This window comes from Dendrobates tinctorius, unplaced genomic scaffold (genome assembly GCF_039654945.1).
Source record: "Dendrobates tinctorius isolate UK_male_01 unplaced genomic scaffold, ASM3965494v1 ptg000107l, whole genome shotgun sequence".
In the NCBI taxonomy this organism is placed as follows: Eukaryota; Metazoa; Chordata; class Amphibia; order Anura; family Dendrobatidae; genus Dendrobates; species Dendrobates tinctorius.
In genome coordinates, this window is record NW_027361775.1 from 23,362,685 (window position 1) to 23,384,140 (window position 21,456).

Here is a 21,456-nt window from a genome sequence, read left to right on the forward strand (position 1 = left end):
ATCACCCAGCTCATCGATAGTCTCCTGGTCAAGAAAATTAGCAAACTGCATCATGTGAGTGCCATGACAGTTGGAAGAATACGAAATGAAGTCTGCCCATCCATTCAGAAGCCAAAAGGTGTACATCCAGGCAAAATATCGGAGTCAATAAGTCGGCTCATCCCAAGGTCTATCCGTTCTGGAGCAACAAACACGGTAGTGGAGGTGGCTCGTATGCTTCATAATAGTGAGATCACAGATGTCGATGCAAGCACTGTGTGACGCACATTATACAAGTATGGAATGGTGACCCGAAAAAGGTGAAGAAGCCTCAACTTCAATATTGTCATAAGAAGTATTGGTTCGAGTTTGCAAACAAGTATGCAAAGTGGATAGTTAAAGATTTGAAACGGGTGATTTGGAGCAATGAAACAAAAGTAAATATACCAGGCTCTGATAGGTGCTAATGGGTCTGAAAGAAACAAGGAGAAAAAGGGGCTTGAGAAATTGAAGAAAATGTTCGGTAGAGGAAGCCTGATGATATGGTGTTGTTTCACAGGCAAAGGCATTGGATACTTAAAAATGATCGATGGAGGTCTCAATGCTGAGCTATATGTGAGTATCCTACAAGAAGAGTTACTTCGTACACTCAAGTACTATGGGTGTGAAAAGGACAACATAGTGTTCCAACAGGACAACAACACGAAGCATACGTCGAGATTGGCGAAGAAATGGTTCAATGGCAATGAATTAGAGGTGCTGGAATGGTCCCCACACCTCACTCCAATCAAACACTTGTGGGTAGAATTGAAAAAAACACTGTATACATACCCAAGTGAGTAGACAGTATGCGCCGCCAACTTTGGGAACATGTATAAGAGACCTGAGATCAAATTTCACATGCTTGAATCTGATCGAGAGCATGCCCAGAAGGACTGAGGCAGTGTTGAAAGCCAAAAGTGGATTTACAAGATGCTAAAAATTTTCATTCAGATCTTTAGGAGCAAAACAATAACAATGCAGTGGCATGACAAGAATCTGCATATCTAAACATATGTTAAATAGTTGCAAGTCAAATTTATTTATGATATATCCAAGATGATTGTCTATAAAATGATGGCAGTCTCAAGTCCAAAGCAGAAATGGATAATGAGGAATGGAACCTGAAAGTCAAAAGTTCAAAACATTGTTACCCTTTTGCTCTTCACTGTATAGCAGCCTCAGTGTATCCTATCTTATGTGATGTATACAACAGTCTTAGTGTCTTTTATGTGATGTAAGGACACCAGCCTTAGTGTCTCCTATGTAATGAATGTATACCAACTTCTGTGTGTCCGATGTGATGTTTATGCAGTAGCCTTAGTGTCTCCTATGAAATGTGTATACAGCAGTCTCAATGTATGCTATGTGATGTCTGTATACCAACCTCAGCATTTCGTTTGTGATGCATATACAGTGGGGGAAAAAAGTATTTAGTCAGCCACCAATTGTGCAAGTTCTCCCACTTAAAAAGATGAGAGAAGCCTGTACTTGACATCATAGGTAGACCACAACTATGAGGGTCAAAATTGAGAAAACAAATCCGTGGCTGGCAGGCTGCGTCTGGTAGCAATAGCATGTGTGTGGCTGATAAGGGAAGGTGAGTGGTGACTGGGGGCCCGCGTCCAACAGGGCCCAGCCCCCAGTATGTGTGGAGAAAACCAGGCACTGCTCATCACCTGCCCATTACAATCCCAACAGTGAAACATGGTGGTGGCAGCATGGTGTTTTTCAGCTGCAGGGACAGAACGACTCGTTGCAATTGAAGGAAACATGAATGCGGCCAAGTACAGAGATATCCTGGATGAAAACTTCTTCCAGAGTGCTCTAGACATGTAGTAGTTCTCCAGGAAGCTTGCGCTCCCGGAACACAGTAGGTGGGATACGGTGATATATTCCAAAAACTAAGTTTTATTAACACAGCATACAATGCGTTTCAACTCTTATGAGTCTTCTTCAGGTATTACATATAAACTATTACTGCTTTGTGCAGTTTACATACAAAAGTCAGTGCACATCATTTTTGGGTGGGTGCCATACCAGGGTTTAACCCTTTTCAGACACACCCATATCACTCCAACTTTATCCAGAGCCTGGTTTTCTCCACACATACGGCTTAGAATTATCATCAAAAAGTTCTATTTTCGTCTCATCAGACCAGAGAATCTTATTTCTCATAGTCTGGGAGTCATGCCTTTGTTTTTTAGCAGGCTCTATGCGGGCTTTCATATGTGTTGCACTGAGGATAGGTTTCCTTCAGGACACTCTGCCACAAAGGCCCGACTGGTGGAGGGCTGCAGTGATAGTTGACTTTGTGGAACTTTCTCCCATCTCCCTACTGCATCTGTGAAGCTCAGCCACAGTGATCTTGGGGTTCTTCTTTACCTCTATCACCAAGGTTCTTCTCCCACGATTACTCAGTTTGGCTGGACGGCCAGGTCTAGGAAGACTTCTGGTGGTCCCAAACTTCTTCCATTAAAGGATTATGGAGGCCACTGTGCTCTTAGGAACCTTGAGTACTGCAGAAATTCTTTTGTAACCTTGGCCAGATCTGTGCCTTGCCACAATTCTGTCTCTGAGCTTCTTGGCCAGTTCCTTTGACCTCATGATTCTCATTTGGCCTGACATGCACTGTGAGCTGTGAAGTCTTATATAGACAGGTGTGTGCCTTTACAAATCAAGTCTTATCAGCTTAATTAAACACAGCTGGACTCCTGTGAAGGAGTAGAACCATCTCAAGGTGGATCACAAGGAAATGGACAGCATGTGACTTAAATATGAGTGTCTGAGCAAAGGATCTGAATACTTATGACCATGTGATATTTCAGGGGTGTTTTATAATAAATTAGCAAACATTTCTACATTTCTGTTTTTTATTCAGTTAAGATGGGGTGCAGAGTGTACATTAATGAGAAAAAGGACCCTAAGCACACAGTTAAAATAACAAAGGAGTGGCTTCAGAACAACTCTGTGATGATTGACTGGCCCAGCCAGAGCCCTGAACTAAACCCAATTGAGTATCTCTGGAGCAGAGGTCTCAAACTGCATTCCTCAAGGGCCGCAAACAGGTCATGTTTTCAGGATTTCCTTGTACTGCACAAGGTGCTGGAATTATTATCTGTGCAGGTGATTATATTATCACCTGTGCAATACAAGGAAATCCTGAAAAGTGAAAACATGACCTGTTTGCGGCCCTTGAGGAATGCAGTTTGAGACCTCTGCTCTGCAGAGACCTGAAAATGGCTGTCCACCAATGTTCACCATCCAACCTGACGGAACTGAAGAGGATCGGCAAGGAAGAATGGCAGAGGATCCCCAAATCCAGGTGTGAAAAACTTGTTACATCATTCCCAAGAAGACTTATGGCTGTACTAGCTCAAAAGGGTGCTTCTACTCAATACTGAGCAAAGGGTCTGAATACTTATAACCATGTGATATTTCAGTTTTTCTTTTTTAATAAATTTGCAAAAATTTCTACATTTCTGATTTTTTTTCCCCAGTCAAGATGGGGTGCAGATTGTACATTAATGAGAAAAAAAAAAGTACTTTTTCGAATTTCCCAAATGGCTGAAACAAACAGTGAAAAATTTAAAGGGGTCTGAATACTTTTCGAACCCACTGTAAGTTCTAATGTATGTGTGTTCTTCAAGGATAGAACTCGTAGCCATACTAATTTATGGGGATGTTCACATGTCCTTGTATTTTTGTGGCCCAAATGGTCTTCACCAAAACATGGCTTTTATGATTTCACTTTAGAATGATTTTTTAGAATTATATCACAATTATTAGACAATTTATAATTTGATGACTAATTTTATTCTTGAACAACTACACCGCTGTCGGTCAATCCAAAAGGTTAATAACCCTGAAAAACCTGAATATTTAAGAGAGAAAAAGTGAGGTTTTGTCTTTCATAGGGTTCATGCACACAACCGTATTTTTGGTCAGAGTGCTATCAGTTAAAAAAAAAAACGGATTGTACTTTAAGGCTATGTGCACACATTGCGGATCCGCAGCAGATTCTCCTGCGGTGTATAGTACCATTATATTCAATGCAAAATAAAAAACGCTGTGCACATGCATGTCAATTCTTTGTGCGGATTCCGCTGCGTTTTTACACCTCTTCCATTATATGAATCTGCAGGTGTAAAAACGCAGGTCGAATCCACACAAAAACTACAGAAAATCCACAGTAAATCTGCACTAAATCCGCAGGTAAAACGTAGGTAATTTTACTCATTCTGCTGTGGATTTTTCAGCACAGATTTGCGAAATCCGCGTGTAAAATGACCTACATTTACCTGCGGATTTCGCAAAATCTGCGCTGAAAAATCCGCAGCAGAATCCGCAACGTGTGCGCATACCCTAACCAATGTTATTCAATGGGGCAGTACAGATGAACGATTTGTTACACTAACTGAATCTGCATGTGAAAAAATTGCAGCACGCATGATTATCCTGTGGAAATCAGATGAGACTCACCCATTAGTGTCTATTAGATTGAGAATATAATCAGATGCCATAGTATAGCAACCAATTTTTATGGATACATTGCAATTCTGTAGAAAAGGAAACTGTAAATGGTCTTGTAATTAATGAATAGGTCCTGAGTAAGAGAACAGAGTTCACATGGGTGACAAATTAGATAAAAAATCATTCCACTTTTCTGGATGCCACTCTCAACTATTTTTTACACAGTCATGTGAACCATGAACCTACCTTTAGGAGGTTAATTTTCCCATTTCAATTGAATTGTTTCTTTCATCTGTTAAAGTGAGAATAATAACCAAACTACTCAAAATGTATATAAAAAAAATAAAATATCAGTGACCAATATAGTCATCTTTCTTTTCAATAGCAGCCTTAAGCCTTCCCTCCATGGAGTCTGTCCGTTTCTTAATATGTTGAAAATCAACTTTTTGGGCAGCACCAACCACAGCCTCCCAGACACTGCTCAGAGAGGTCACTGTTTTCATTCACTGTAAATCACCCATTTAAGAAGGGTCCACAAATTCTCAATAGGGATTAGGTCAGGTGAGGAAGTGGCCAGGTCATTATTCTTTCATCTTTTAAGGCCTTTATTGGCAGCCAAGCAGTGGAGAATTCAGTGCATGTGATGGAGCATTGTCCTGCATAAAAATCATGGTTTTCTTAAAAGATGCAGACATTTTCCTGTACCGCTGCTTGAAGAAAATGTCTTCGAAAACCTTACAGTAAATTTGGGAGTTAATTTTGAATCCATTAGCCTTTTGAAAAAGTCCTACTCTCTTAAATAATACCAGCCTATAGCAGTACCACATCTCCATCTTGCAGGCATGAGTCAAAGTGGAGGTCTGTGCCCATTACTGATCCAGCCACAGGTCCATCCATCTGGTCCATGAAGAGTTACTTTCTGCTCATCAGTCCATAAAACCTTTGAAAATCTCATCCTCAGATATTTTTTGGACCAATCTTGATGTTACAACATCTATGTCTCGCTCAGTGCTGGTCAGGTTTTCTGCCTTCCTTGGGCCGGGGTCACACAGCGTTTAGGCAGTCCGTTAGATGGACTGCGTTACACCGTGGTATAACGCGGTGTAACGCAGTCCGTTAACGCTGCCATTGAGCCCCATTGTCGGGCGCAAAGCGACGTATGCCGTAAAGCGTCACGAGTTCACGATGTGCCGTCATTCAGTGACGGAGCCTCGGACACGGCCTGCAGCGTCTGAGGCTCCGTCACCACTAGCACAGATGATTCATCTGCGTTATGCTATAGCGTTAACGCTGTCCGTCAAGCTATGCGTTCAACGGGCTGCTTAACGTAATGTGAACCTAGCCTTACCTTGGCCATGCTTCACAGCACTGAACACCTTGTACTTCTGGGCACCACAGGGAGGTTGCAGTTCTGGAATATGACAGCACTGGAGGATTATGGGTTCCTGGTTACTTCACTTTTGATTATTCACAAATCTTTGGCATTTAATGTGCATCTTTTTTTTCTCAACACATTTTTTGTGACAATATTTTCTATTTCCAACAAAACTTTAGATGGCTCTGTGATCATACCCCAGTAACTTAGTAGTTTAGAGAGTGCCGCATCCTTATATTAGACTTGTAACAATTTTTGACTTTTCAGAGTCAGTTAAGTCTCTTTTTGGCTATTTTTCCTAAGGAAAACAAGCTGTCTAATATTTCTGCACACCTTGATATAAAGGGTGGTGATATCCTTAGGCATCACTCTCCCTCATTACACAAATACACATCACCTGATCGGCTTCATCCAATAAGCATTCAAGATTATACAGCTTGGAGATGGAAAATCTGCATAAAAGGATAATATAGTCAAAATACTCACTTGACTAACAATGCACACTAGTTTCCAAATCTAGTTTTTTTTGTGTATTTATTAATAGTAGATAATGTTTCTGGCTCCTACAGACTTTTGAGATTTAATTCCAATGCAGCTTGGGGCACATTAGCTTTATCTTAGTAATCAAAGAGAAATTACCCTGTTTCCAGCTGAAACGTGAAGGTCCAAGTATCCAGAACTCATGGTTATCGAAATGAATCTCTCCTCTAGGTGGCAGAAAAGCATGAGCCAGTTCTCCATTCAGACCATCAAAGCATGGGTGCAATGGGGATCCCCAACAGTCACTGTGATTAAAGGAGTAAAATCCTGGAAAATGAATAGATGCATAAAAAAAAGTGTAGACTTTTAGGTATTATTGAGATTTTATTCAGCCTTAAGACAGGGGTCGGTTATAATGAAGGCAATCTTGACTACTTCAAGGCTCCAACAAAGCCCTTAGACAGATTGCCCTCATTATTTTATTTTGCAACACCATTGGCAGTGTGCATTCCCAAGAAGAGAATATTCCTGCAGCTCTGCTACTTTCAGTAGAAAATAGCAACATGTTCACTCTTGGCTTCTAGCTGGGCACTTTCTATATGACTTAAGTGTCAAGATGACTTCATTATGCCACCTGTCTCCTCAGCAACTATCCAGCCAGGAGCTATCAATACCGCTGAGGGAAGCAGCGCTGCAGGAGATCGTCAGGAGAGGTACATGATTCTTTTTTTAAACATAAAAATTTTACATATTGTCTTCTCTTATACAGTATATAGCACCATACCTTATTACACAGTGTCCTCTCTTGTTATATGTAATAATGTATCTTATTAATGTCCTCTCTTAATAATTATGTATAGTGCTATTTCTTTTCACATAGTATTTTCTCTTGTTATCTTTCATTATGGATAGTGCTGTCCCTTATCACACATCGCATCCCTTATTACATAATGTCCTCTTTTATTTTGTATAGCGTCGTCTCTCATTACATAGTATGTTCTCTTGTTATGTATAGCACTACTGCTCTTTCTCTGTCACTTTTCATCTGCAAATGTCCACCAGAGCACAAGTGTGTTCTTCACATGACTTATCACATGACCCACACAACATAAACTGTCTGAGGCCCTGGCTATATGTAATCTTCTCCTTCCTCAAGGATAAACTAGTGTTCCGTCCTGCAGAGTCAGGCATCACAAATGTCTGTGAACTCTGATGGAGTGAGAAGCCAGCTGTTCAGCCATTTTAACACAAACAAATGTAATAGTGTAAGGGCCATTGTGAAGTCTGGTGGGTAGCAGCCCACATAGGAGAACTATCAAAGCCCAGGAGAAGTAACCCTGTGCCCTTGGGAATGAGTGGTGTTGGAGATCAAGTAGGCCAGCCAGCGCCTTCGCTGTAGTTGCTGTTGGGACTCCAGCGAAATCTGTACAGCCGCGTGGAACATAGTTTCGTGCATGGTTTAAGTGCCCAACTGCCAGATGACGCCAGTTAGGGATCAGAAGAGGGAGGTCTTCATATGATCCTTAGTTGCCAGCTGTGGGAAGAGAGCTGAGGTAATTTCCTGTAAGCCCGAGATGCCATGAATGCCAAGGTCCAGGCTGAGAGAAGTTTTAGTGCATGTATAGTACTGTATGCAGCAGGAGTGAGGAGAGCTACTACACATTGCCAGAAAAGATCTGGTCTAATCACACCATGACGGGCTGTTGACTCAGTGTAATGAATAACTGTGGAGAGCTGTAATCATCATCATCATCATCATCGACTGCTCCAGTAAAAGCAAGGTTTTTCCTGTTGCACCTGAGGTCTGGACATTGTTTATTGAGACAAGCCGATTCTGCATCCCTTCCACAACGTCTCCCCTTTTATTCTGCTGGTCCGCTGGCCAGCAAGACCACTGTGACCGTTGGCCACTTTAATTCATAAAGCCTATTGTACTTCTTAAATTGTATTCTGTTCTGTGTTTCATATTTAAAGACATATTTTTTTAGTTAGCTTTAACCTGGGTCTATGAGTATTTTGTATATTTACCAACAAACATATCAATGAAAACGTACATCTAGGCATAGCCGCATACCCTCATATCCTGCTGTTTTCAATATATAGAAAGCACCTTAAAGAATGGGCCATATGTTCAATGTGTGATATGTTTGATGTGTGTCACAGTATATATATATATATATATATATGCATAGTAATCAACTCTGCTTTTCATTACAGTTAAAAAAAGATGCAAAACACTCCCCTAACGTAACCTACCGCAAAGAACTATATCCATCTTAAGAATCAGGTCCCAGCATGTGCGGTCAAGAATAGAGGGGTCGCTGCGCATGCTGGACTCTCACACTCATTTCTATTGAACCTCATTCAACTGCCAATACCTTGACAATTTTCTGACAAAGCCGTTTTCACACAGATTGAATTATATAGCTCTTGTTAAAGATGTTTTTACTTTTTCTCTTATTTGTTTTTACATCAGCATTAAAGTCACAGAATGGGAAAATGCTGTACACCCATTTGGGCTACCACCAAATCTGGCATTTTCATCATTCCCCTGAAATATTATTATTATATTACTTTAAACATGAGTTTGTGATAAAGGGCATCACCTAATTCATTTTATAATGATTAAAACCAACTAGTGAAACATTGTTCTAAAAGTCTTTACAATCTCTTTTTATTTCATGTTTGTAGATTTTTTATATTATTTTTTTGTACGTGATTATTAGTAAAGTAGCCTGAACTTCTGCTAACTGCATTTAGAAATCTTTTTTTTACCAGCATATAATCTATCTATCTAGTAATAAAAAGGTAGGCAGAACTCCAATATTTACCAAAGCAGGTGGACTTTATTTTGCCCATACGGCGTGGTGATGTTTCGGCAGACATGAGCCTTTCTCCTGTGAGCCGAAACGTCACTATGCCATATGGGCAAAATAAAGAACACCTGCTTTGGTAAATATTGGAGTTCTGCCTACCTTTTTATTACTATATATTAACAAAACATGAATATTTTGTTTGGGAGGTGTTTTTTGCACCCACATTACACTTGTCAAATGTGCTATTCCGTTTTTTACTTTTTGACATCTATCTATCTATCTATCTATCTATCTATCTATCTATCTATCTATCTATCTATCAATCAATCTATCTATACACACAGAGTGCCTTGAAAAAGTATTCATACCCCAGGAATTTTTCTACATTATACTCACTAACATAAATTATTTTTTTTATTGGGATTTTATGTGATATATCAACACAAAGTAGCAAGTATTTGTGGAGTGTAAAATAAAATGATACATGGTTTCTTAATTATTTTAAAAATATCAATTTGAAAATTGTGACGTTCATTTGTAGTCAGCACCTTGTAATCTGGTACCCCTAAATACAATTCTGACTAACCAATTGCTTTCAGAAGTTACATACAGGTAATTAGTAAATTGATTCCACCTGTGTGTAATTTATTCTCAGTATAACTACAGCTGTTCTATGAAGGCCTCAGAGGTTTGTTTGAGAACATTAGGGATCAAACAGCATCATGAAAACCAAGGAACACACAAGACAGGTCAGGGATAAAGTTGTGAAACAGGGTTAGGTTATAAAAAAAAATAGCCCAAGCTCTGAACATCTCACAGAGCACTGTTCAATTCATTATCCAAAAATGGAAGGAGTATGGTACAACTGCAAACCTACCAAGACAAAGAGTATTCAGAGTCGATGATGGGTCTTGGAGGTGTAACATGGCGCGGGGCGGTAGCTATGGGTGAGGCATTCGTCTGAAGCGCCCCTGGCATGTTATATGAAAGTGGAGGTCCTGGCTGGGTGTGTGGACTTGTGCTGTGAGGGCCTTACATCTGTGCAGGCTGGATGTCACTGATATTGCTGGTTTGCAAGCCCGGATGTTTTACAGTTTAATTAGAGAGATTACCATCCTAAAATAAACTCTTTACCGAATGGTAACTTGGAAAGGATTTTGTACAAGGGAAAGCATGAAGCATTTTCCACACAGTATCCTTCCTTTGTTATATACTCCGATTCAGTCTATGACCACTGTTTCTCCCTACTTCACCACAACTCAGCTTTAACGCTATAGGCCTGATTAACAAGTCTCCTTTACTTGTTTAACGGTTCTGCATCCTATTTCTTCCACTACTTGAACCCTGGAACTCCTGTTTGGGACCCTTTACTAGTCCCAGTCCCTAAGTCCTGTTAAGGCCTGTTACCTTTTGTGTTGCAAGCCCAAGGTGTTGTGACTAAGCGTCCTCTCCTAGGACCCATCTCCGGAAGGCCACTGTCTAAGTCGCTTATTCTCAGGATCTTGCTATTCTTCCTCTTCGGTCTCCTTTCACTCAGAGTTACTCTCTAATGCGGCGCGGTGCACGTTTTACTCTCTGTCCTTTCACTTTACACTCTCGACCCCATCTGCCTTCCTAGCAAGAAGCAATCACTTTCCCTTTTCACTAACCCATCCTACTGTGGGCTATTCCCAACTGTTAACCGTCAACTTAACCTTCAGTCAACTATATACATCGTCTCATAACACTACACCTTACACTATACATTACATTACTTATCTTACTGTACTACACACTATACAGGACACACTGTATTATCAATGCTTATCACAATCTATATCACCATACAGTTGTGGCCAAAAGTATTGACACCCCTGCACTTTTGACAGATAATACTCAGTTTCTTCCTGAAAATTATTGCAAACACAAATTCTTTGTTATTATTATCTTCATTTAATTTGTATTAAATGAAAAAACACAAAAAGAATTGTCCTAAAGCCAAATTGGATATAATTCCACACCAAACATAAAAAAGAGGGTGGACAAAAGTATTGGCACTGTTCGAAAAATCATGTGATGCTTCTCTAATTTGTGTAATTAACAGCACCTGTAACTTGCCTGTGGCACCTAACAGGTGTTGGCAATAACTAAATCACACTTGCAAACACTTGACATGGATTAAAGTTGACTCAACCTCTGTCCTGTGTCCTTGTGTGTACCACATTGAGCATGGAGAAAAGAAAGAAGACCAAAGAACTGTCTGAGGACTTGAGAAACCAAATTGTGAGGAAGCATGAGCAATCTCAAGGCTACAAGTCCATCTCCAAAGACCTGAATGTTCCTGTGTCTACCGTGCGCAGTGTCATCAAGAAGTTTAAAGCCCATGGCACTGTGGCTAACCTCCCTAGATGTGGACGGAAAAGAAAAATTGACAAGAGATTTCAACGCAAGATGCGGATGTTGGATAAAGAACCTTGACTAACATCCAAACAAGTTCAAGCTGCCCTGCAGTCCAAGGGTACAACAGTGTCAACCCGTACTATCCGTCGGCGTCTGAATGAAAACGGACTGCATGGTAGAAGACCCAGGAAGACCCCACTTCTTACTCGGAGACATAAAAAAGCCAGGCTGGAGTTTGCCAAAACTTACCTGAAAAAGCCTAAAACGTTTTGGAAGAATGTTCTCTGGTCAGATGAGACAAAAGTAGAGCTTTTTGGGCAAAGGCATCAACATAGAGTTTACAGGAGAAAAAAAGAGGCATTCAAAGAAAAATACACGGTCCCTACAGTCAAACATGGCGGAGGTTCCCTGATGTTTTGGGGTTGCTTTGCTGCCTCTGGCACTGGACTGCTTGACCGTGTGCATGGCATTATGAAGTCTGAAGACTACCAACAAATTTTGCAGCATAATGTAGGGCCCAGTGTGAGAAAGCTGGGTCTCCCTCAGAGGTCATGGGTCTTCCAGCAGGACAATGACCCAAAACACACTTCAAAAAGCACTAGAAAATGGTTTGAGAGAAAGCACTGGAGACTTCTAAGGTAGCCAGCAATGAGTCCAGACCTGAATCCCATAGAACACCTGTGGAGAGATCTAAAAATGGCAGTTTGGAGAAGGCACCCTTCTAATATCAGGGACCTGGAGCAGTTTGCCAAAGAAGAATGGTCTAAAATTCCATCAGAGCATTGTAAGAAACTCGTTGATGGTTACCGGAAGCGGTTGGCCGCAGTTATTTTGGCTAAAGGTTGTGCAACCAAGCATTAGGCTGAGGGTGCCAATACTTTTCTCTGGCCCATTTTTGGTGTTTTGTGTGAAATGATCAATGTTTTGCTTTTTGCTTCATTCTCTTTTGTGTTTTTTCATTTAAGACAAATTAAATGAAGATAATAATACCAAAGAATTTGTGATTGCAATCATTTTCAGGAAGAAACTGAGTATTATCTGACAAAATTGCAGGGGTGTCAATACTTTTGGCCACAACTGTACATCATAACACTATTCACATGGAGAAGTATTTACAAAAGATGCAAGACATTATACATGTTATAACACACAATGCGATTAGTGTCTTCAGGGCCATGGACAAGAGCCATTGTCCACCACACTTACAGAGGCATCAGAGCAATACTCACCCTCCTTCTTGTTAATTAACAAACTTGTTGTTCAAGTGTGGGAGAGCCATCGGAGGATGATTGGAGCGATGCCTTCACCTCCCCACAATATGTCTCACCGGTAACTAATAACAAGCTAATACAAATGTATATAGTCCATTAATGCTGTCTTCATTAAGATTATACAATCACCTGTTCCATTCTGCTCTAAGGGATGTTTATTGGGAATTCTTGATAAGGAGATCTGGCCTCACTACCCTAGCACTCTTCTCAGGGAAACATTGTTTTTGTCTCGCAAGGCTATCGCCATGAGATAGGTGGATAACAGATCCCAACAAAATTCACACTGGGTCAATATGGTGGACATTGACCTGAAAAATGTGATAAGCTATGGAAACCTTGGTTTGATTCCCCTCTGATTTACATTAGTCCCCAGGCGATGAGGAATATTCTCTCATGATAAAGTATGTGATATTTGGTACCTGACATGGGTGTCTCATGGTTTTGGTTAAGATATTAGTCCCATGGTATGTTAAGCGCAAGTTTATCTTTGCCAGGCAGTATTAATGAGCAATGAGAAATACTGCTTGTTCTTTTGTTCTATGATGTAACCTTGTTATGTTGTATAATCTAATATATAAAGCTCAATGTGGGTGTGTATGTATGTATGTCTGTATGTCCGGGATTGGCATCCGCACCGTCGCAGCTACAGCCACAAAATTTGGCACAGTCACACGTCTGGACCCCGAGAGCGTCATAGGCTATGTTGTGAGGCAAAATTTTAACCCCGCGCGTTCCAATTCACCAAACAATTTTGCCCCTATCTACATAATGGGGAAACATGGATTCTTGTGAGAACTCACCGTAAAATCCTTTTCTCCGAGACGCTCATTGGGGTACACAGAGACTGTGGGTGTATGCTTCTGCCGCTAGGAGGCTGACACTAAGTGAAAAAAAGAGGTTAGCTCCTCCTCCGCAGTATACACCGTCGCCCCTATTGCGGGCGGAAATCAGTTTGGTGCCAAAGCAGTAGGAGGACAACAAAATCAGCCTTAATACAGGTACAACATGTCTAGCAAAAAACACCACCCCTTTATCAAATAAGTAAACATATATTAATTTAAACAAAACAAGAGCCAACTGGCTAATAGGGTGGGTGCTGTGTCCCCCAATGAGCGTCTCGGAGAAAAGGATTTTACGGTGAGTTCTCACAAAAATCCATGTTTCTCCTTCGCCTCATTGGGGGACACAGAGACTGTGGGATGTCCAAAAGCAGTCCCTGGGTGGGAGAGTGACTCACCGATCCAAGCTACATGCACCTCTTGTTTAAAGGCTGCGCCACCGCTGCATGGAGAATCCTTCTACCCAGGATCGCATACGCTGAGGCCTGAGTATGGATATTGTAATGTTTGGCAAATGTGTGCAGGCTGGACCAGGTTGCTGCCTTGCAAACCTGTTCTGTCGAAGCTTGATGCCGAAGCGCTCAAGAGGCACCCACAGCCTGAGTAGAATGCGCTCCGATCCCTGCTGGAATCGGCGTGCCTCTAATGCGATAGGACTCCTGAATAGTCAAATGAATCCATCTGGCTATGGTCGATTTTGAGGCAGCGAGTCCCTTCCTGCGCCCTTCGGGGAGCACAAACAGCGTGTCCATCTGACGAAAGGGTGCCGTCCTCGACACATACCTCCGGAGGGCTCTTACCAGGTCTAACGTGTGAAGAGCCTTTTCCACACGGTGCACCGGTGCTGGACAAAAAGAAGGCAAGACAACATCCTCATTAATGTGAAATGAGGACACGACCTTCGGGAGAAAAGGAGGGGCTGGTCTGAGCACCACCTTATCCTTATGGAAAGTGAGGAACGGAGCTCGGCAGGATAGGGCTGCCAGCTCCGAGACCCGCCTGATAGAAGTGATGGCCACCAGGAACACCACTTTCCAGGAAAGGTACCTCAAAAGCACATCCTGCAGTGGTTCAAATGGAGCTTCCTGCAGAACACTTAGTACCAGATTAAGGTCCCAGGCGTCCATAGGTGCCCTATAGGGAGGTATCAAATGGGAGATTCCCTGGATAAAAGTCTTCACCTGCAAATTGGTAGTAATTCTGCGCTGGAACAAAACGGATAAGGCCGATATTTGTCTCCTGAGGGAAGTCGGGGCCAAGCCCGAGTCTAGGCCCGACTGGAGAAAAGCCAAGATGTTGGGGAACGAGAATCTCATCGGAGAAACACCATGGCCTCGACACCAAGCGAAGAACACCTTCCAGGTGTGGTGGTAAACTTGTGCTGAAGCAGGCTTCCGGACGCTAATTATTGTAGCAACCACCTTGCTCCCGAACCCTGCCTGGGTTAGAATCCAAGATTCAACGGCCACGCCTTCAAACACAGGGCCCCTGAGTTCGGGTGGCAAATCGGCCCTTGAGAAAGTAGATCCGGGCGCTCTGGTAGACACCAAGGGACGTCGGCAAGTAGCAGCATTAGATCTGCGTACCACGCTCGATGGGGCCAATCTGGGGCCAGCAGAATTGCCGGCACCCCTTCCGTCTTGATCTTCTTGACGACTCTCGGAAGTAGTGGCAGAGGGGGAAAGAGATATGGGAGGCGAAACTGGTTCCATGGCAGAACCAACGCATCCACCGTGATTGCCTGCGGGTCCCTGGCCCGAGCGACATATGTGGGCACCCTGGCGTTCACTCTGGAAGCCATCAGGTCCACATCCGGTGTTCCCCACCGCTGACAAATCTGTTGGAAGACTTGGGGATGTAGAGACCACTCTCCGGACGCAAGACCCTCCCGGCTGTGAAAGTCTGCTGCCCAGTTTTTCACTCCCGGGATGTGAACTGCTGAAATCACTGAGTGGTTTGCTTCAGGCCACTGAAGAACATGCCCTACCTCGCGCATGGTTGCTCTGCTGCAAGTGCCCCCTTGGTGATTTATGTAAGCCACCACTGTGGCGTTGTCCGATTGAATTCGGACAGGGCGGCCTGCTAGGAGGTGATGAAACTTCTGGAGTGCCAGCCGAATTGCTCGTGTCTCCAATAAATTGATCGGGAGGCGTGCCTCCTGTGGCGACCACCGTCCCTGGGTTGTGTGGTGGTGAAACACCGCTCCCCAGCCGAGGAGACTGGCGTCGGTTGTCACCACCAGCCAATGGTCTGGGGGAAATGGTTTCCCCTGGGTCAGAGAGGAACTGGTTATCCACCATCCGAGAGACTGTCTGACATGAGAGGACAGACGACACTGCCGATCGAGCGTGAAAGGGCTCTTGTCCCAAGCTGACAGGAGGGCGTGCTGCAGGGGGCGAAGATGGAACTGGGCAAAAGGTATCGCTTCCATTGCTGCCACCATCTTTCCTAGAATCCTCATCCCAGATCGGATGGTATGAGGGACTGGTTGGCAAAGTGCCCGGACTCCCTGCCGGAGAGCCAGTACCTTTACCTGAGGGAGAATCACTAACCCTTGGCAAGTGTCAAAGATCATTCCCAAGAAGGAGATCTTCTGAGCTGGCACAAGGGATGACTTCTTCGCATTGACCAACCACCCTAAGCGGGCAAAAGTATCCAGCGTGATGCTGACATTTTCCCCGCATGCCCGTATTGAAGGGCCTTTGACCAAGAGGTCGTCCAGATAAGGCAAGACGACTATGCCTCGAGAATGCAGTATGGCCATGACAACTGCCATAACCTTTGTGAACACTCTGGGAGCCGTGGCTAGCCCAAAGGGTAGCGCTACGAACTGAAAATGTTGATCGTTGATGGCGAAACGTAGGAACCTCTGATGAGGAGGAAAAATGGGAATATGCAGATATGCATCATGGATGTCTATTGAGGCCAAGTATTCTCCCTGCTCCATGGCCGATATGACTGAGCGGAGAGACTCCATCCGAAAATGTCTGTTCCTGACGAATCTGTTCAGAAGCCTCAGGTCCAACACAGGCCTGACCGACCCATCCTTTTTGGGAACCGCAAAGAGGTTGGAATAGAATCCCTGAGCTCTTTCGTGTTCCGGCACTGGAATAATGACTCCGTTGTGCTGGAGCGATTTGATGGCTCCCAATAGAGCCCATGCCTGGGCATCTACCCTGGGAAGCCGGGAAAGAAAAAACCGTCTTGGAGGGCATCTGACATATTCTATTTTGTAACCTGAGTACACCAATTCTTCTACCCATGCGTCGTGAGCGACGTTGGCCCAGACGTGGTGAAACCAGAGTAGGCAGCCGCCCACCCTGCTGGTGTCGTATGGTAAAGGCCTCAAGTAATTTGGCTGATGATCTTTGGGATCTGGATCCTCTCGATCTGGCCTGTTGAGCACGCATTCTCCCCAATGGGTCGGCTCTATATGAGACCTGCCACTCCCTATCCTGGTTGGGGCGGCCTGAGGCGGCGGAATTGGGCCCTGTAGTCCACCCGTTGTTGCGAAAGGCCCGAAAACGTGCCTGAAACGGGTGACGAAAAAGCGGTTTGACCTTTTGTTGAGGGAGAAACCAGCTCTTTCCTCCTGTGGAGTCGGAGATAAGTTAGTCCAACTTTTCCCCAAATAAGCAGCCGCACTGATAAGGCAGGGAAGTCAAGGACTTCTTAGAAGTAGAATAGGCTCGCCATGTCCTCAACCACAGGGCTCTTCTGATAGAGATTGCATTAGCGGCAGCAAATGCCGAACAATTGGCCGCATCCAAAGACGCATTAATTACATAGTCTCCGGCCATCGCCATCTGACCTGCGACCTCCAAAATCTCTGCAGGTAGATCCTGTTCCTGCGCGATCTTGTTTAATGTTTCTGACCATGATATCATGGCCTTAGCTACCCAAGTTGCTGCGAACGAGGGAGCGAGTGCAGACCCTGACGCCTCATATACTGACCGAGCTAAACTCTCAATAAGGCGGTCCGTGGGATCCTTAATTGAGGAAACACTAGAAGACAGATAACAGGGTCTTAGTGGCCAGGCATGAAACCGGCGGATCCACTATCGGGGATTCCATCCGTTTTTTACGGCGGTCCGGAGTAAACGGATACCTTGTTTCGAGTGCCTTTTGACCCGAGAAACGCCGGTCTGGACGTTCTCTATTCCACTGCACTATGTCCTCAAACTCAGGGTGAGAGGAAAAAATTCTGTGCGGGCGCTTCACTCGCTTAAATGCCACCTTATGCCCCGTAGCCGCTGCGGGATTATCCTCAATCTCCAAGGTCTGATTGACGGCTTCTATGAGGCTATCCACTATTTCACGTGACCCTGGAGTATCCAGGTCAAAGGGCTCATCTGAGTCGCAATCTGAGGTCTGCTCGCTATCAACCACTGGTGACGGGGAGCGAGAAGCAGAGCTTACGGATGCCAAGGCACCGGATGGACTGGGCGACACCGTGTGGATTTGTTTCCTCCGGGTCTGCCTGGAGTGAGAGCGGCCCCTGCAGGCTGGAGGCTCTAGTGAGGTGGAGGTTCCTTCTAAAGACAGCGAGCCACAGTCCCTGCCCCTATCTGGGGCTTGAAGGGACTCTATTGCTCTCATAAGCGATGCCATGGATTGTGACAGTGATCGGGCCCACTCCGGGGGATTTGACTCCTGGGCACGTTCGGAATCGTAGGCTTCGCATAAACGCTTGCTCTGCGCCCATGGAAATGCAGCCCGACAAGAGATGCATGCAGCGTAAAAGAACGTGTGCGTCTTTTCCATCTCGGACATGCTGTATCTGTCCGCTGCTGGGTCTACGGGGGGAGGTAGCACCTCGTTTTTCCCTGTAGCGTGGCCTCTCGGGCACTTACCCCAGTCCTGCGCCCCCCCCCCGACGTGGATCTTCCTTCAAATCGTGCGCCGACATCTGCGGTGCGCGCCAGCCTGTGAAAACGGGCCTAGGGGCAGTACTTCCGCTTTGCGGCCTAGCCGCGCTCCGAAGCCAAGGCCTCGATTTCTATCGTCGCCCAGTGCAGAGCGGGCGGAAGTGACGCGCGGTCTCGGGGGCGGGACTTCCAGCCGCAGCCTAGCTCCCTCAATTTTTCCCCCTACCCGACCCTTCGGTATGGCGCTACTGACTGGTGCGGCATTCCAGGTTGCCACCTGACGTATCCTCTGCATGGCTAGCGCTGTGGGCTCCAGCCCGAAGACTTCCAGGAGCCCTCCCAGACCCTCTCTCCGATGATCCTCTTCCGCCTGCAGCGCAGGTATGTGAGGGGGTCTTTGGCAAAAAAAACAGATAGGACGGTGCAGGCACCCTAGCTCCATCTAACCCCTTCAGTGGGTGAGGAGAGGGACCGTCCGCCACCTTGCAGCACCGCAGTCTGAGCATTGGTGGAGCAGTGGGGGCCGCACGGACTAGTCTTGTGCCTCTGTACAGCCCATGGTTTCAATACCTAGGGGTGGTCAGGGCTAAGTCTGGCATTGTGTCCCACGTTGCGGGAGAGGATACGTGGAGGCGACACTCTCACGTGCTCGCCGTTGTTGGTTTGGGGAAATCGGACCCTTTCAATAGGATCCGTTGCCCCTGTCACATCTTCATGGGAAAAAGACGAAGAAAAGGTCTGGAGAAAAACCCAGACGTGTGCCTCCATGGACATTAAGCAAAAAACTGATTTCCGCCCGCAATAGGGGCGAGGGTGTATACTGCGGAGGAGGAGCTACCCTCTTTTTTTCACTTAGTGTCAGCCTCCTAGCGGCAGAAGCATACACCCACAGTCTCTGTGTCCCCCACTGAGGCGAAGGAGAAAAAGTTTATGTATGTATTGGTATATGCACTGTCGTAGCTACAGCCACAAAATTTTGCACAGTCACACATCTGGACCCCGAGAGCATCATAGGCTATGTTGTGAGGCAAAATTTTAACCCCGCGAGTTCCAATTCAACAAAAAATTTTGCCCCTATCTATATAATGGGGAAAAAGTGAAAGGAAAAGTGTTGGAGGCAAATTGACAGCTGCCAGATGTGAACAAGGGGGACTTATAGAATGAGAGCGATGGCGCCAAACAGTATATACCGTACAGTTGCTAAGCTGGGGCCCTGACATGGGATACTCACCACACACGGGTATATGAACACACACACACAAAATGCGCCACACACTACCACATGCTTCAACACATATACCACCCTCAGCACACATTTCACCACACGTACATCAACCTCACCACATAAAAGTCGAAACACAAAAGTCGCCACTCAAAACTCGCCATGCTGTCCCAGAGCTGTTTAAAAGATGAAAAATGAGCTGAGATTGGTTGCTATCAGCAACAGTTTTCTTTGTAGACAGTTGTGGCAACTGAGGCCTATTATTCTTATCATTTCTATGGTGTTATCGTCCTTCTGTAAAGTTGGAAATAACACAATTTATTACCGTGCCAACACAGACCACCCTCTGACACGGACTGCAGGGGGAGCCCAGTATCACACAGGATAGGATTAGATACACAGCTCAGCAGTCAGTATCACACAAGAGGATTAGACACATGGCTCAGTAGGCAGTTTCACACAGGATAGGATTAGATACACAGCTCAGCAGTCAGTATCACACAGGATAGGATTAGATACACAGTTGAGCAGACAGCATCACACAGGATAGGATTAGATACACAGCTCAGCACACAGTATCACACAGGATAGGATAAGATACACGGCTCAGCAGTCAGTATCACACAGGACAGGATTAGATACACGGCTCAGCAGTCAGTATCACACAGGATAGGGTTAGATACACGGCTCAGCAGACGGTATCACACAGGATAGGAATAGATACACGGCTCAGCAGACAGTATCACAAAGGATAGGATTAGATACACGGCTCAGTAGTCAGTATCACACAGGATAGGATTAGATACATGGCTCAGCAGTCAGTATCACACAGGAGAGGATTAGATACACGTCTCAGCAGTCAGTATCACACAGGATAGGGTTAGATACACGGCTCAGCAGACATTATCACACAGGATAGGAATAGATACACGGCTCAGCAGACAGTATTACAAAGGATAGGATTAGATACACAGCTCAGCAGTCAGTATCACACAGGATAGGATTAGATACGCAGCTCAGCACACAATATCACACAGAATAGTATTAGATACACGGCTCAGCAGACAGTATCACACAGAATAGGATTAGATACACAGCTCAGCAGTCAGTATCACACAGGATAGGATTAGATGCACGGTTTTTATGTGCAATATAATCATTATAATTTGTTATAACTAACCACAGTTGGTTACTATGCCCAGGCAACGCCGGGCTCTTCAGCTAGTCTTCAATAAAATGAATTTTAAAAAAACCTACCAAGACATGGCCATCCACCTAAACTTACATCCCAAGCAAGGAGAGCACTAATTAGTGAAGCAGCCAAAATGCCCATGGACACTCTGGAGGAGCTGCAGAGATCCACCGCTCAGGTGGGAGACTCTGTCTACAGGCAGGGCCGGTTTTAGGCAAAGTGGAGCCCTAGCAAAAGTTTAAAATGAGGCCCCAAATGCTAACATATTGCACATCCCACAGAAGCATTTCGGTTGTATTTATATGCGCTGAGTTCAGGCTGCTAAACGAGTGTGATCAACAATACTGAAGTCATTCAATGCTTGCTTCCCGGCCTCTTTACACTAAGGCCTCTTTCACACATCCGGTTTTTGTCATCCGGCACGATGCGGCGAAATTTTTAATAACCGGATCCAGCACCGGATCCGGTTTTGTCCCATAAGCTTTCATGGCGCCGCATCGTGCCGGATGGTTATGCGTCGTGT

The 21,456-nt window shown here is 44.7% G+C and overlaps 1 protein-coding gene across 1 annotated transcript in view; it reads right to left on the reverse strand.

Moving 5' to 3' along the window:
* The window catches only part of LOC141100649 (matrix metalloproteinase-23-like), a 61,640-nt gene that overhangs the window by 29,190 nt on the left and 10,994 nt on the right, over window positions 1–21,456 (reverse strand). The window contains exon 4 of the mRNA XM_073589260.1: window positions 6,506–6,673. Within this exon, the coding sequence (XP_073445361.1) occupies window positions 6,506–6,673 (168 nt within the window). The remainder of the gene's footprint in view (window positions 1–6,505; window positions 6,674–21,456) is intronic.